The following is a 17,614-nucleotide window of genomic DNA, read 5'->3' as shown; positions in this document are numbered from 1 at the left end:
GAATCAGAGGAGACTGTGGCATCTGAGTCAGGCCTTCAATTTCACAAGACAAGCAGTGTTATGAAACACAGGCATTCCATGCAGGACAAGCTGGAAGAAGTGCTAGGAGTCCAATTTGACTGCACTGAGGGGTACTTATGGAACACATAAGTACAACTGAGAATGAAAGGAGATAATTAAAAGAGGGAAAGCAAGAATTCATCCACTTCTCTCCATCTCCACTGCTTATATCCAAGTCAAGACCATCATCATTCCTTGCCTAGGAAGACACTATCTCCCAGCCTCCCTTGCAGTTAGAATTGAGCCAGTGTGAATGGGTTCTGGTCACAGGGGTATATGCCAAAGTGTTTAGATCACTTTCAGGCCTGGTCTGAAACCCCTAAACCATCATCCATACTTGTTCTTCCCTTTCCTGATGACTGTAAAGGCCATGGATTAAAGATAGCAGTGTCAAAATATGGGTGGAGCCTGGATGTTCAAGATACCACTTGAGAGTTGCCCAGGAGAGAGGCCCGACTTAACTACACTGTTCTGTGAGCAAAAAATAAACCTCTGTGGTGTTAAGACACTGATTTTTAAAATATTTCTTTCTTTCTAAGGCATAGCTCAGCCTCTCTCAATACCTTCCTAAGTAGTCTCTAATTCTCCTCTGCCTCATTTGAACACACACAACTACAAAAGCAATCCTCTTCAAACACAAATTGGATCACCATGCTCCTGTTTATTAGACTACAAGGTTTCCTGTTGCACTAGAATAAAATCAAACTCCTTAACAAGGCTGACAAGGCCCTGTATCACCTGGCCTCTGCCTTACTTTCCAATCTTGTCTCAAACCACTTTCTCCCCTCATTTGCTACATTCTAGCCACTTGTCTTCTTTCCCTTCTTTTCTCACATCAGAGCCTATGCTCATGTTCTTCCTTTTGCTTGTAACCTTCTTCCTCTTGCCTTTGCTCTCCACATGGCCAATACAGTCCCATTTTTTAGGGCTCAGCTTAAATGGCAGCTTAAGCGAGAGAGACCTTCCTTCACATCTTATTTTATGGGATGTTCCCCCTTGTTTCTCTAGCTCAACCTCTTGTTTGTTTGCTTCACAAGCAGCCCATCTGTGCCTTCCGAAAATTTTAACTTTGTCATTATTAGAGTCAGGGGATCCTAAAATGGCTCTAAGTCCCCCAAAGCAAGAGGCAAGCCTGCTAAATTTTGATGTAATCTCTGTATAAATAGTCCCATTCCTAAACCTGGAAAGTATATTAACAAGATTAATGACATTTAGTTGGCTTTGGATTTCCTCGCTCATATCCTCTGATTTTAGCAATGCTGTGTCAGTGTGTGAACTGGCTGATAGACACATTTTAGTTTCAGGCTCACCAATGGTGTGTATATTACGGGTTTCATTAGTCTTCTCAATTTGCTAAATGATGCTTAACATAATCTGACACTCTAATAAAGATACTTTTTTTGTTCTTGTGTCAGGATCATGTGATCCTATTAGTTACTGACAATAATTTCTGATAATTTTTCATATAACTTTTTAGTTCTTTCCCTGCAACTTTATTAGCCACTCACGTTAGTATTTACTTAACAGTGCCTGTTGTGTTCGTGGCCACCTCTCTAAGGAAGGCATGTTGGTAAACTAGAAAGAGCTTGGACCTTTTTGAATGAATCAGAAATGGGTTCAGATACCACCTCTAGCACCACTAGTTTTCCCAGGCAACATGTCTAAATTAAGTTTTCGTAAGAGAGGGATAATACTACTACCCAGGTATTATTGTGACAATGCTGTGTATCTTTACTGTGATAATAATGTGTAAAGGCACCAAGGGTTCTTCTTTATCTAATCTGATGCTGCTATCTTAGTTTCCCATTAACTAGTAACAGTGTCACCTACAGGAGGAGCCCTGTGGTGGAATTCAAGGTTGATAAGATTTTCCTAGGCACCCCTCAGAAATATCTCCCTTTCTCAAAACACTTTAAAATTTTTATTTAAATTATAAGGTGGCAACAACAAGATCGAATGTTTTAATCACTATCTACATTTCTGAAAATGTTGACCCAGCACTTTTTTTAAACTTTTAATTTGAAATAATTATAGATTCCTAGGAAATTGTAAAAATAGTACAAAGAAGTCTCCTTTACCCAGTTTGCCTCAACAGTAACATCTTAAATAACTAGAGTACAATATCAGAAACAGGAAAATGACATTGCTACAACCCAGACAGTTTATCAAATTTCACCAGTTTTACATGTCCTTGTGTGTGTATAGTTCTATACAATTTTATCACCAGAGAAGATTCATGGCCCAGCACTCATCTCTTATAGTTGATATACTCTTTCAAAATCTAATAACAAAAACAATCTGCAGGTTCTATATCCGAGGATTCAACCAACTAGATCAAAAATATTAAAAAATCCAGGAAGTTCCAAAAAGCAAAACTTACCAGCAACTATTTACATAGCATTTACACTATAGTAGGTATTATAAGTAATGTAGAGATTACTTAAAGTATACGAGAGAATGTGCATAAGTTATATACAAATATTATGCCATTTTATAGAAGGGACTTGAGAACCCATGATCCCCAGGGGTCCTGGAACCAAACCCCTGCAGATATTGAGGGCTAACTGTATTCATAATAAGATATCTGCTTTAATCTTGACTATAATTCTAACATCTTCACCTTTAGTTTAACAGACAGAAAACAGTATTTATGCACTCATGAGAGCTGATTTTTCTTATATTTCCTGAGTAGGAGATTATTAGGCAAAGTAAGATTCAATTCAATCTTCCTAACATTTGTTGAAAATTTGGGTGCCAGGCACAGTGCCAGGGTAGTATGGAATAAAAAAACAAAATAAGACATGTCTGTACCCCCAGGATTTAAAAGCCAGTAGGTAAGACAGACATACATAAATACTAAGTATAAACTTGGGTGTAATTTCCCAAAACACCATAAAGCTTTCCCAAAGCAAGTGTCAGCCTTTATTCAACCTAAGACATGCATAAAAGATTCCCGGTAGAAAGCAAACAGCTCTCCTCTCTAGGTCTGCACATGCTGTCAGAGTGAGCACTAGCAGGTTACTGGTAATGTGCTGGCCATATGCAACTTAAAATAATGTTCTCTGGCAAGAAACTATGATGTTTAAGGATTCACAAACACAGACATTCACAGTGAAAGTGGCTTTGGAAAACAGCATCATTTAACGCTTTGATTATAAAATATATTTACTTTGGTCTTGTCTCAGAATATATAAAGTTGGAGACATACTGTTATTTGACCTTTGATAACACTAGGGAAGCAGTCACACTAAGTACTGGTATGCTTGCTGTTGGAGGAGGTTTGTTGTTGTTGTTAACTACACTGGTTGTTCCATAAGGAATTTAAAATTCTGAAAGAACAGTAATTAAAGTCATATTCAGAATTCCAAACTGTAAAATTAACCATCAGTTCGCAAGAACATTCAGATTCAAAGTAGAGGGGACTTCCCTGATGGCGCAGTGGTTAAGACTCCACGCTCCCAATGCAGGGGGTCCGGGTTTGATCCCTGGTCAGGGAACTAGATCCCACACGCATGCCGCAACTAAGAGTTCACATGCCGCAACTAAGGAGCCCGCATGCCGCAACTAAGACCCAGCGCAACCACATAAATAAATAAAATAAAAATTAAAACAAACAAAGTAATTTTTCTCAAAATGAAGACTGCAGCAGAGCATTGTGAGGAAAGCAAGAGACAGAAACTGCAACGGTCAGATCTTTTTGGAACCTGACATCACATTGATACTAGTCATCAGAATACACCTGTCACTTACGCCAACATCTTTTTCCCAATTATCCTTCTCCCATCTACCTGTCCTCTGCTCCCACTCACTGCTTACGGAAAATCAGAGAGCAAAAGAGAAGCAGATTATTTACAGAATCTGTGAAACAATGAAAATGTTATGCCTGCTCTCTCTCTTCCTAAAATAGGGAAATTACTATATTTTGTTTTGTTTTCAGGTGACAGAAACACAGAGATTCCCCTTAGAGCTTGTCCAAATGAAAAACCTGAGAACAATATTTTGTTAATTTAAATTAAATTAATTATAGGTCTAAGTTTCAAACTTTAGCTGGTGAACATTAGTCTTCTTTAGATTGTAGGCATAACTAAGCAGAGAATGTAATTAAAAATTTTTTTGCTGTGTAAACTTTAATATTCGCACGCAAACTTTGTCAATAAAAAATTATTAGCACCCAAGATGAGAAAGTTGTAACAATTCCTAGCTCCTCCTGAATCTAGTCTTACAAGTAAAATTTCATTATTTTATTGCAAGTAACGTGAACGCTCTGCATTTTAGAAAACCCATAAAATATAAATGAGAACATATTCCAAAGTGACTCATATACAATGTATTTCCTCCTATACTGTTAGCCTATACAGTTTATAACTCAAATAGGCATATAGAAAAGAATAACACAGGCTCACCTACTTAAGGTCTCTAAGGACCCAAGGCTGTATGTTGCCTCTCTGCTTTATATTCTGTATATATTATACAAAAGCTGCATTTTCACAAAGAACTAGTTACTATATGCAAATAAGTTCACTGTGCTGTAGACAATCTTTTCGTCTTTTGACACTGACAACACTTTAGAATATGAAACTTTCATTAACAGGCAGTAAAGCCTATATGTTGTCCTTTGTAGATAAAAATGATACACTAATATATTTTTTAAAATTATTATTATTAATCAATGTGTGCCTTGCATTTATGTTTTCAGTGGTAGTGATTATCTCGCATTAAGCTCTGACCAAGTTCCCCCTGAGAGCAACAGAATCTTCTGAAATCTAGCTGGTTGGGGTTAGGGATGCAATTTGTGGTAATCCTAGTCACCCTTGTAAGGCCTCATTAACTGATGCTCTGAGGAAATGTTTCACTCACCACAGACAAAACGGAGCCAGTAATCTTCACTGACTGCTGTCCCATAGCATATTAACATACACTATGCAGCCCTCAAGCCCTCGACAGATACATTACCTAGTTGGACATTTCCTTCTGGTCAATAAATTAGCTATAGGATTTTCATAATTTGAACTATCAGCAGCAATTCTATACACCAGAAGAACCACAGCAGGAACAGTTAAAATGTTACATGATGAACAAAGCTAAAACTCTAATGAAGTACGTTCGTCCAGAAGGGAGGAAACACACACACGTGCGCTCACGTGTGGACGTGGACACTGTCATCATCAGTCAATTTAACCACATTTCTCAGGATGTATTAAAATAGTATTATTCTAGGGACTTCCCATACTCATTTACAGCACCCTCAACAGTACAATGAGTGAAGACAGACTAAATGAGAGAGAAGAATTAACCCACAGAACTCACAAAGATGATTACCTGGTAGTCTGGTTTTGTAAAATAATCCAAAGAGGAGATGTGGTCCAGAAAGATGCTGAATTCTGGAGGGAGATGTTTCAACATAAGCCTGTGGTCATACCTCTCCTTAATAGAGCCCACTTGTTCCTGGGAAGTAAAGAGAAAAGGAACCAAAGTCAATTTCTCTTGGCAGCTACACATTAAGAGCCTCTCAGTAACAGTCTCAAGGGTATGTACTACAGAATGAGGCAGTGGGTAATTAAGCATAAAGCAAGAACTGAGCTCTTACTAATAGCTAACAGCTTAATGCACACTGCTTTAAGGGGGCAGGGGGAGGGGACTGTAGTGCAGAACCAAAGGGGTAACACAGTTCTGCATAAGTGAACAGATAGCTCCCCAAAAGAAAGAGCTGACCTTAAATCTGGTCTACTTTTCTTTATCAACACATGCATTTATAGTTTTCAAATCAAACAATATAATGTGACAATTAAAAACTAAAAGCCTAATTGACTTATAAAAAAGAAAAAAAGAGAACTAGTAAAAATAAAACCTAAGAGGGAGGGCTAGAAGTCAAATCAGAAATGACAACTGTACTTAAATTAGTATCTATTCTCCATGTACATAAAAAAAGTCATAACATTAATTATATCTCTAATATCAGCTCATAGAAAGAAAAATATACATATTGGGATACAGTGAAAATGTTTGTAACTTTTAATTCTTATGCATAAGTATAATCTCAACAAAAATGCCTACCCAGAAATTTTTACTCCTTCCCCTACCAAAACTAACATTTCCATTTCTTTTTAAAGGTTTTATTTTTATTTTTTAAATATTTATTTACTTGGCTGTGCTGGGTCTTAGTTGTGGCATGCGGGATCTTTAGCTGCGGCATGCAGGCTCTTAGCTGTGGCATGTGGGATCTAGTTCCCTGACCAGGGATCGAACCCAGGCTCCCTGAACTGGGAGCGTGGAGTCTTAACCGCTGAACCACCAGGGAAGTCCTAACATTTCCATTTCCCAAATTACCTTGTCCTTTATTTTTCTCCAAGGCAGCTGACCAACCACAAATTCCACCAACATGTAGAATAAGGACCAAAGGTCATCATGTCTTCCCATTTCCTTCATAAGCAAAAGAGAATTCAGTCACATTACATTACCACTCCTTGTGAGTACATTACATTGTCTAAGGCCTAACTATTGTGTTTCATTTTCCTGTAAAACTATCTGGTAGGTATATCTATGTATATGTATAGCTATACAGCAATCTACATAACAGATATACTGAAAAACTTTTGATACAAAGAACATCCCAAAACCCAGAAATGCTGGAAATAATTAAGAGCCCATTAATTAATAAATGAGTTCACTAATTAGTATAGGAAGGTGGTTGCCAAGGGCTTGGAGGAAGGGGGAGGGGGAATTAGTGTTTAGTGGGTACAGTTTCAGTGTTGCAAAATGAAAAAGTTCTAGAAATCTGTTGCACAATAATATGAATATACTTAACACTACTGAATTGTATACCTAAAAATGGTTAAGGTGGTAAATTTAATGTTATGTGTTCTTTACTACAATAATTAAAAAAAAAAAAGCAAAGGAAATCTTAAGAGCTAAAATTAAAAGAAAGCTGGAAACGTGAGAAGCAACTTAATACTGAAGCTCTGGCTTTGGCTGTTTTGGGGGCATTTGTCATAGGTTTATCAACAAGGGTTTTATCAATCATGAAGGGGACAGGTGTAAAAGCATTGAGCCTACACAAGACAGGATTTGTAACTGAGACACTTCCCCACCTCTACCCCCAACATACAGCTAGGACCCTCAAAGGACTATCTTTAGTGCAGTATTTGGTATGTATGTTATACTACGATAATTTTTTTCTGTAAAATTTGACCACTATCAAAAAGATAAAGTGAGTGGTTAAAAAAAATTTGCCCTGAGAATTTGTTACCATAGGACTACCCCTCACTCAGATCTGGGGTTTAAATTTCTATTGTTTGTGTGGTCCAGGAAACCAGGCCCAGAAATTAAGTGTTTTCTGGGTGATCCTGTCCTACAGTAATGATAGATGCAAATGAAAATCCTCTCAAGATACCCTTAAATGCAGACCTAATTGAATTCCTATAGATAAAGCCCCACCAAATATAAGTTCATTACTTGAAATTATAAAATATATTAGAAAGCAAGCTACCATAAACTAATGGCAAGAAAAACTATAAAGAGCAGAATTAGATATCCAAGAATTTCAGAATGGAATTATAAGATACAGAATATGAAATAAGATATTTAAAATGTTTAAAAAATAGAATCAAAGTCACAAGAAAGGAAGCATATTCTCTCCCTGCAAATAAAAAGACCAATTAGATTTATAAAAGGACTAAAAAGAACATTTAGAAATAAAAAGCACAAATATGAAATTAGAAACTCAATGGTTAGGGAATTCCCTGGTGGTCCAGTGGTTAGGTGCTTTCACTGCCAAGGGCCCGGGTTCAATATCCGGTCAGGGAACTAAGATCCCACAAGCTGCGTGGCACGGCCAAAACACCATCACCACCACCAACAACAACAAAAACCCACACTCAATGGACAGGTTAAAAGCTGATCAAACACACCAGAAAAAAAGAATTAATGAACTAGAAGACAGATCTGAAGAAATTATCTAGAATGCAAAAAAGAGACCAAAAGAGAAAATCTGAGAGTGAACTTAAAAGGCATGGAAGACAGAACAAGAAGGTTTAATACACATCAGTTTGGAGATATGAAAATAAAGGTACAGAGAGAAAGGAAAAGAGGCAACATTTAAACAAGCAATGTCTGAGAATCTTCCAGAATAGATGAAAGATGTGAATGTTCAGGAAGCAAAACAAATCTCAAAACAAAATAAATATAAAGAAATCCACACCAAGGCACATTTGAACATATCTGCAGGACACCAAAGACAAAGAGAAGATATCAAAAATAGTCAAGAAAAAAAGGACAAATTAAATACAAACGAACAACAATACATGGACAAAGATCTCAGTAGCAACCATAGAACCAGAGGAAAGTAAAATAATTTCTTCCAAGTATTGACATAAAACAAATATTAACAAAGGATTAAAATGAAGGAAAACAATGAGATGAAGTAAACAGAGTTCTTCAAGTATTTTGAAAAGTCCTTGTATCGTTTGGGAATTATTTACGTTAAAAGTTTAAGATTCTCTAAATAAACCTGCTTCTACTTAAAAAAAAAAGTTTAAAATTTAGGTACCCAAAAAATAGAAATGCGGTGTATTAAGTTTAGAAATTATCCAATCATGGTCGCAGAGTATGGAAGAAAGAAGTATATTTTAGAATTACCTGGGAATTCTTTTTAAATTAGACAAGACCCTCTCAAGGTTCCACTAGCTGCACTCCGGTGTCACCACATACACTGACAATCACTGTTGTGAAGCTGTGTTACTGTGTAAAGCATTCTACTCCTCAGGTGTGTTGGGAGCAGAAAAGAAGGGTAAGAACCACTGCTATACACTATCAAATTTCTCTACCAAGATTAATAAGCAGGTTAACAGAGCAACTGATAGAGCACTCTATGCTGGAAAGGCTTTTAGAAGAAATCTCTACTCTTCAAATTAAAAAAAAAAAAAAAAAAAAAAAAATATATATATATATATATATATATATATAAAATCTCTTTCTAGTAGCTATTTTGAAAATGTTTATATAGCTATTATGATCTCTGAAAATGTTTATGCTTATCTCAAAAAGAATGTCCTATTCCAAAGATTCCAATGTGGACATATTCTTTAATAGAATTAATTAGAAAGCATAGTACTTCTAAACTTCTGCAAAAATCTATCTGGAGGATGCATACTTTCTTTTCAAGGTAGAATAATTAACTGAATACCATAAAATAAAGCAACACTGAATCAAACCAAATGAGTTAAAATGCTTGGCAGAGTGCTACACACTGATAAAAATACTTTTCCTATTTTCAATTTATAATCACATCCTAAGAAACCAAATTAACTGAAGCATAGCATATAAAACCACAGCATTCTCTTCCTATTACATTTAGCATTGGTCAAGTTATTATTTTTTTTAAATTTATTTATTTTTGGCTGCGTTGGGTCTTCATTGCTGCGTGCAGGCTTTCTCTAGTTGCGGTGAGCGGTGGCTACTCTTTGTTTAGGTGCGCAGGCTTCTCATTGCAGTGGCTTCTCCTGTTGCGGAGCACAGGCTCTAGGCACATGGGTTTCAGTAGTTGTGGCACATGGGCTCAGTAGTTGTGGCTCGCAGGCTCTAGAGCACAGGCTCAGTAGTTGTGGCACACAGGCTTAGTTGCTCTGCGGCATGTGGGATCTTCCCAGACCAGGGCTCGAACCCATGACCCCTGCATTGGCAGGCAGATTCTTAACCACTGCGCCACCAGGGAAGTCCTGGTCTAGTTTTTATTAAAGCAGTTTTGGCTTCACAGAACAAGAATAAGGTAACAAAAGACCAAGAAAAGATTTCTCTTCATTTTATCAAGAGAATGCTGTGGTTTTAAATCAAGTAGACTATTTCTCAACTCTGTCCAAACAAGTTCAAGAATTGAGAATCCATAAAGTACCCACCTTTCCTATTCATAACTAAGGTTCAGGATGAGGGAAAAAAATTTTAGAGCAAAACAAAAGAATGAAAGTTAAAAAAAGAGAGAGAGAAATTTTTTTAATTTAACCCAAGAGGAGAGGTATAATGTACTAAGATGAAAAAAAATTTTTAAGTTGCTATACTTTAGATCTTCATGAAAACAAAAGTTTGATGGAGAGGGGATATCACAGATTAGATGTATATTACAGATAAAATGACCTCCTTCATTAGGTATTGATCGTATGAATTCCCAAATAACTTCTTGAAATAGAACACAGATATTTTCTTTCTTCAAAATTCTATAGTAAATTTAATACTTATATCTAATTAAGGACACAAGATTCCCCATAGACATATATATAATTAGCCATTATATTTTCTGCCAAATTAAATTCTATTTTCTATGCAGCTGCACACATCTATTATCTATCCACTATACACCATACCATGAGTTAGTATTTCTAACACCTTTCCTTCTGCTCCCAAGCACTTCCCACACCTCTGTACTCTAATGTAAAGAAGGCAATCTGATTCAAGCATCAGCATGCTTATACAGCCACGACTCTAGTTCATATACCTACCCTGTTCCGATGAGCATTGACTGATGCGTAACGAACTGTCCCTCGAAAGCCTGCCACAGCTCGAGGCTACAAAACCAAGCAAAGAATAGTAACTGAGCTTTAAATAGGATAAGATTCAGCACACTTGAGCCCATGAAGTAGAAGGGAGAAACGTGTATTATTGTCAAGAAAACACTACTTAAATTTCTAACTTTTTTAATAGTTGTGAAATTATAAAAATTAGAGAGTATCTCTAAATCATATATTTAAAACATATTAGTTATCAATGAGTCCCATTTTAGTTATCAATGACTCCCATTTTTTCCTACCATTTTAAAATAAAGTAGGATTTATGACAAATAAACTCTGTACATTAGAAAACATAAATGTTTTCATGACAAGCATCATAGTATATACATTAATATTCAGGCTCTGGTTACAAATAAGTATATTAAGACCATGAGGTCTAAGTAAAATAAGATGCCAACCTCTCTGTGTCTTGGCTATATCATTCAAACTCAATTCAAAGATGGTGGCAACTTGTACCTCTCCTGCACATGTAATTCACATATTCATAAACTTAAGTTATTGGGTACTATTACCCCAAGAGTTCCCTTAATGCCCTTTATAGTCAATCCCCTCCCTTGACTCCCAGTGTCTGGCTGGCAACCTCTGATTTCTGTCCCTCCTTAGCACTTAGAATTGTCTGGTTTTTTAGGTTTAACTATTTTAATTACTGTGTAATGGTATCTCACTGTGGTTTTCATTTGCATTTCCCTAATAACTAAAGATGTTCAGAATTTGTTCATGTACTTATTTGCCATCTGTAGTATCTATTCTTTAATGAAATGCCTATCCAAATCTTTTGCTTATTTTTATAGGTTTGTTTCTTTATTATTGAGTTTTGAGAGTTGCTTATAGATTCTGGATATAAAGTCCTCTGTCAGATGTGTGTTTTGCAAATATTTTATTCCAGTCTGTGATTTGACTTTTCATTTGCTTAATAGTGTTTTTCAAAATTCAGAACTGTTTACTTTTGATGAATTTTTAATTATTTTATTTTTGTACCATATGAATATATTTCCAAAACTTATGTTTAAAAACATCTTAAAGAAAAAGAAAGTAAAAAGTGAGAGTGGTTAGTAACCTAAGAACATGTTTTATTAAAATAAATACCTAGAAGCCAAAGCAATCTTGAGAAAAAAGAACAAAGCTGAAGGTATCGCATTCCCTGACTTAAGACTATACTACAAAGCTACAGTAATCAAAACAGCATGGTACTGGCACAAAAAATAGACACATATATCAAGGGAACAGTATAGAGAGCCCAGAAATAAACCCACACAATTACAGTCAATTAATCTATGACAAAGGAGGCAAGAATATAAATGGAGAAAAGATAGTCTCTTCAATAAGTGGTCTTGGAAAACTGGACAGCTACATGTAAAAGAATGAAATTAGAACATTGTCTCACACCATGTATAAAAATAAACCCAATATGGATTAAAGACTTAAATGTAAGACCAGAAATCATAAAATCCTTAGAAGAAAACACAGGCAGACACTCTGACATATATCATAGCAATTTTTTAGATCTGTCAGGCAAAGGAAACAAAAGCAAAAGTAAACAAATCGGACCTAATTAAACTTAAAAGCTTTTGTTCAGCAAAGAAAACCACTGAAAAAATGAAAAGACAACCGGGCTTCCCTGGTGGCGCAGTGGTTGAGAATCTGCCTGCTAATGCAGGGGACACGGGTTCGAGCCCTGGTCTGGGAGGATCCCATATGCCGCGGAGCAACTGGGCCCGTGAGCCACAATTACTGAGCCTGCACGTCTGGAGCCTGTGCTCCGCAACAAGAGAGGCCGCGATAATGAGAGGCCTGCGCACCGCGATGAAGAGTGGCCCCCACTTGCCGCAACTAGAGAAAGCCCTCGCACAGAAACGAAGACCCAACACAGCCATAAATAAATAAAAAATTTTTTTTAAAAATTAAAAAAAAAAAATGAAAAGACAACCTACTGAATGGGAGAAAATATTCGCAGATGATATGACCAATAGGGGTTAATATCCAAAATATATAAACAGCTCATTCAACTCAATATCAAAAAAAAACCCGATTAAAAAATAGGCAGAAAACCTGAATAGATATTTTTCCAGAGACGACATATAGATGGCCAAAAAGCACATGAAAAGACACTCAACACTGCTAATCATAACAGAAATCCAAATCAAAACCACATCTGTTAGAATGGCTATCATCAAAAAGAACACATATAATAAATGTTGGTGAGGACGGGGAAGAAAGGGAACCCTCGTACACTGTTAGTGGGAATGTAAATTGATGCAGCCACTATGAAAAACAGTCTGGAGGTTCCCAAAACAACTAAAAATAGCTCATAGACAATATGATCTAGAAATTCCACTCCTGGGTATATATCCAAAGAAAATGAAAACACTAATTCAAAAAGATACATGCACCTCAATGTTCATAGCAGCATTATTTACAATAGCCACGATATAGAAGCACCCTAAGTGTCCATCAACTTATGAATAGATAAGGAAGATGTCACACACACACACACACACACACACACACACACACACAATGGAATATTACTCAGCCTTAAGAAGAATAAAATTTTACCACTTGCAACAACATGATGAACCTGAAGGGTATTATGCTTAGTGAAATAAGTCATATAAAGAATGACAAATACTGTATGTTATCACTTATATGTGGAATCTAAAAAAATGAAACAAACAAATGAATATAAAAAAACAGACTTAAAACAGACTTACAGACAAAGAGAATAAACTGTGGTTGCCACTGGGGAGAAAAATGGGGAGGGGGCAAGACAGGGGTAGGCGATTAAGAGATACAAATTACTATATATAAAATAAATAAGCTAAAAGGAAGTATTATATAGCACAGGGAATATAGCCAATATTTTGTAATAACTTTAAATGGAGTATACTCTATAAAAATATTCAATCACTATGTTGTACATCTGAAATTAATATACTGTAAATCAACTACACTTCAATTTTTAAAAAGAAAAAGAAAAAAAGCACCTAGATATTTAAGTGAAAATGAAAAAGAAAAAATAAATTGAGCCTTAAAGGACTGACAGAATTACAACAGGAAGGAGGAAATGCATTTTATTTATTTATTTTTTAATTAATTTTTATTGGAGTATAGTTGCTTTACAATGTTGTGTTAGTTTCTACTGTATAGCAAAGTGAATCAGCTATATGTATACATATATCCCCTCTTTTTTTGGATTTCCTTCCCATTTAGGTTGCCAAAGAGCATTGAGTAGAGTTCCCTGTGCTATACAATAGGTTCTCATTAGTTATCTATTTTATACATAGTATCAAGAGTGTATATATGTCAATCTCAATCTCCCAATTCATCCCACCCCCTCCCTTTCCCCCTTCGTATCCATAAGTTTGATCTCTCTCCGTGTCTCTATTTCTGCTTTGCAAATAAGATCATCTCTACCATTTTTCTAGATACCACGTAATTCAAAAAGACACATGTATCCCAATGTTCATTGCAGCACTACTTACAATAGCCAGGATATGGAAGCAGCCTAAATGTCCATCAACAGAGGAATGGATAAAGAAGATGTGGTACATACATACAATGGACTATTACTCAGCCATAAAAAGGAACGAAATTGGGTCATTTGTAGAGATGTGGATGTACCTAGAGACTGTCATACAGAGGGAAGTAAGTCAGAAAGAGAAAAGGAAATGCATTTTAAAAAGAACACAGTGAACAATGCAAAAAGGGACAAAAGTACTGTTAAGTGTTAGGGAAAAGAATTTGGTATGGTTGAAGCAAAGGGTGAGAGAAAATAATGGAAAAGTTGGTTGGAATAAAATGAAGGATGGCCTTAAATGTCATATGTTGTTTGGCTTATAAGGTAGAGGCAAATGGAATTCATAAAAAATTTTAAGTAAGGAAGTAACATGATTGAGAAAGTGCTTGGGATGTCTACTCCGCTGGAAGTATAAAGGATAGATTGGAAGGAGAAGGTAGGGAGACCAGTGAGGAGACTATTTTAATAATCCAAACAAGAAACCACAAGACTAGTACAAGGACAGAAGCAACAAGGGTGGGGATGAATGTCAGAGACAGAATAAGCTCCTAGGAGAATAAATCCAGAAGAAGGGAAGGACTTCAGGTATAAGCCTAGACCTACTGCTACCAAAAGGAAAGGATCAGGAGGGGAAAAAAGCATGGAGAACTATGTAATAAAACCCTCAATGGGGTTTCCCTGGTGGCGCAGTGGTTGGGAGTCTGCCTGCCAATGCAGGGAACACGGGTTCGAGCCCTGGTCTGGGACGATCCCACATGCCGCGGAGAGACTAAGCCCGTGAGCCACAACTACTGAGCCTGCGCGTCTGGAGCCTGTGCTCCACAACGGGAGAGGCTGCGACGGTGAGAGGCCCGCGTACCGCGATGAAGAGTGGCCCCCGCTCGCCGCAACTGGAGAAAGCCCTCGCACAGAAACGAAGACCCAACACAGCCAAAAATTAATATAAATAAATAAATAAATTTATAAAAAAAAAGAAAAAAAAACCCTCAATGGAAATAAGAAAATAGATGAAATTCTGGAATGGTAACATTTAAAATTTTTTCTTAAGTAGGACACTATAGCCCTAGGCACTGGAAGTTTCAGCTGAATGGTTAAGAAGGAAGCAGCAGGAGAAAACATGGCATTCCAAGAGCTTAGACACAAAGGGCCAATGTAAGATGCCAGCTCAAGGGCTAAAGAAACTGGGGCATCCTCTAAATCAGGAGGGAAAACATGAACATGCAGATTCAAATCACTAAGTAAATAGAAGTTCAACTCCAAAACTGTATGGATGAAAGTACTGCAAATATATATACAGAGACACACACAACTTCTTTTTATCTCACATCCCTATTTGATACACCTAATACATCTTAAAGGTTATAAACAGTAGAGGTTCTCCCACGTGCCACAACTACTGACGCCCGCACGCCTAGAGCCCGTGCTCCGCAACAAGAGAAGCCACCGCAATGAGGACCCCACACACCGCAACGAAGAGTAGCCCCCACTCGCCACAACTAGAGAAAGCCCGCATGCAGCAACGAAGACCCAACACAGCCAAAAATAAGTTAATAAATAAATAAATTCATAAAAAACAAACAAATAAAAAAAAAACAGTAGAGGCTCTCAAAACCAACCACATAAACAACTTGCTAGTATCACTAGTGTAACAGATATGATCCATTATTCCCTTTGTAATGCATTCTGACTGACGATCCTATATCATAAGTTTGGAAAAATAAATACACATTTATGTTTTGAGGGAGTTTCTCTGTGGTGATGGAATAGTTTTATATCCTGATTGGGCTGTTGGTTATATGAATCTATAGGTGTGATAAAATTTCATATACCACACCTCCCCTGAAAGGAAAAGTGTAGGTAAAAAATAGTGAAATCTGACTCAGGTCTGTACTTGAGTTAATAATAGTATCCCAATAACAGTTTCCTAGTTTTGACAATGTATTATGATTATGTAAGATGTCATCATAGAGGGAAGCTAGGTGACAGGTACATGATAACTGTACTATTTTACAACAGCTCCCTGAATCTGCTCCATACTCCAAAACAAGTACCCTCGGGTCTATAGAAGAAAGAAGAAAGCAAAGCAAGGGACTGGTTAATGCAAAATATAGAATGTAGGTTATGGCTGCAATGGCCACTATAATAGCAACTTAAAACTAAATGAAATTTAAAATTCAGTTCCTCACTTGCTCTGGCCACAATTCAAGTGCTCAATAGCCACATGTGGTTAGTGGCTACCATATAAGACAGTACACATACAGGCACTTCCATCTTTGCAGGAAGCTCCATTGAAGGAGCTCGAAGAAGGAAAAGGGATGTGATCAGGAAGTGACCGACCCATAGAACACTTCTAAGGTGGTAATGAACTATTTCTTAACCTAGATGGAGGCCATGGATGTTTTGTCATTCTTCCTTAAAATTTTTATATATGTTTTTTACACTCTTCTAGAATACACATAGCAAGGAAAAAAAAAAAAGAAATATTGGTTTTTGCAGATTACATGATGGCATACCTAGAGAATCCAAGCAACTCAATTCAAGTTTCTTAAAAGCAATAAATAAACAAAATTGTACGATATAAAAGAAATCTACACAGGCAACTTTTGATTTTATATTAGTGGAACAATATAAGAAAATGATTTCAATCATAATTATGATCCAAAAAGTCAGAAAGTAATTTTACTTGAGATTTAAGAGTTTTAAAGAAAATTATGAAATCCTACTGGCATAAAAACTCTAAAAGGAACTAGCTATTAACACATAAATAAAGGGAAAGTTAAATCCTTACACAGCCTGGGCTACATTCAACCACAATGACATTCCCTCTTTCTTCCATAGTGCTAACCTGACCCCAACCCTGGTTAAACTCAATTCATAGACTAAACTGTACCTCTAAACAAGCAGTTAAAAGTATATGGAGAAAAAGGATTGTACTGACAATCTTACCTTAAATTACCATCATACTCAAATGAGCTTTCAGCACAGCCCAGCAATCTATTATATTTTCCCAGTCAGTTTGCTCTCTCCCCTTCCATGATAACTATTTCACATGTGCTCTTCTCTCCTCAACCTCCAACACCATTTTGCACTCTCAGCAAAAGGCCTTGTCTCTTTCTTCACTGAGAAAATAAAAGCCATGAGAGAACTTCAACTTCCACCACCAAATCTAAATGCCTACCTGTATCTGTGTCCATTTATTCTATTTTCTCAGTTACAGTGGAAGAAGTGTTCCTGCTCTAATAATGGGCTATCCTTACCATTGTGCCAGGATTCCTTCCCCTAACAGCTTGCAAGAACTTGGCTATGATTGTTCCTGCTCTGTCCTACATCATCAATTTTTTTCATGTCTCCTGGAGCACTACTAATATTAAAACACAAGCATGCTACAATAGCTGACATTTTTAAAAAATAAACTAAGGAAGGAGGGAAGGATTTTACTTCCCTTACAACTACTTCCCTGTTTTACTTATATTCCCTTTCT

General features: G+C 36.6%; 1 protein-coding gene across 8 annotated transcripts in view; it reads right to left on the bottom strand.

The window, feature by feature from the left end:
- Positions 1–17,614, bottom strand: part of TTBK2 (tau tubulin kinase 2) — a 148,776-nt gene that overhangs the window by 47,781 nt on the left and 83,381 nt on the right. For 7 of the 8 annotated variants that reach the window (XM_028164348.2, XM_028164350.2, XM_057543381.1 and 4 more), the window contains 3 exons: positions 10,548–10,613; positions 6,388–6,480; positions 5,380–5,505 (listed from right to left, as the gene is read on the bottom strand). In XM_028164348.2, coding sequence (XP_028020149.2) covers positions 5,380–5,505; positions 6,388–6,480; positions 10,548–10,613 — 285 coding nt within the window. The remainder of the gene's footprint in view (positions 1–5,379; positions 5,506–6,387; positions 6,481–10,547; positions 10,614–17,614) is intronic. The other variant, XM_057543379.1, reaches the window with a different exon arrangement.

This window comes from Balaenoptera acutorostrata, chromosome 3, assembly GCF_949987535.1.
Source record: "Balaenoptera acutorostrata chromosome 3, mBalAcu1.1, whole genome shotgun sequence".
Classification (NCBI taxonomy): domain Eukaryota; kingdom Metazoa; phylum Chordata; class Mammalia; order Artiodactyla; family Balaenopteridae; genus Balaenoptera; species Balaenoptera acutorostrata.
This window is presented reverse-complemented; position numbering and strand designations above follow the sequence as displayed.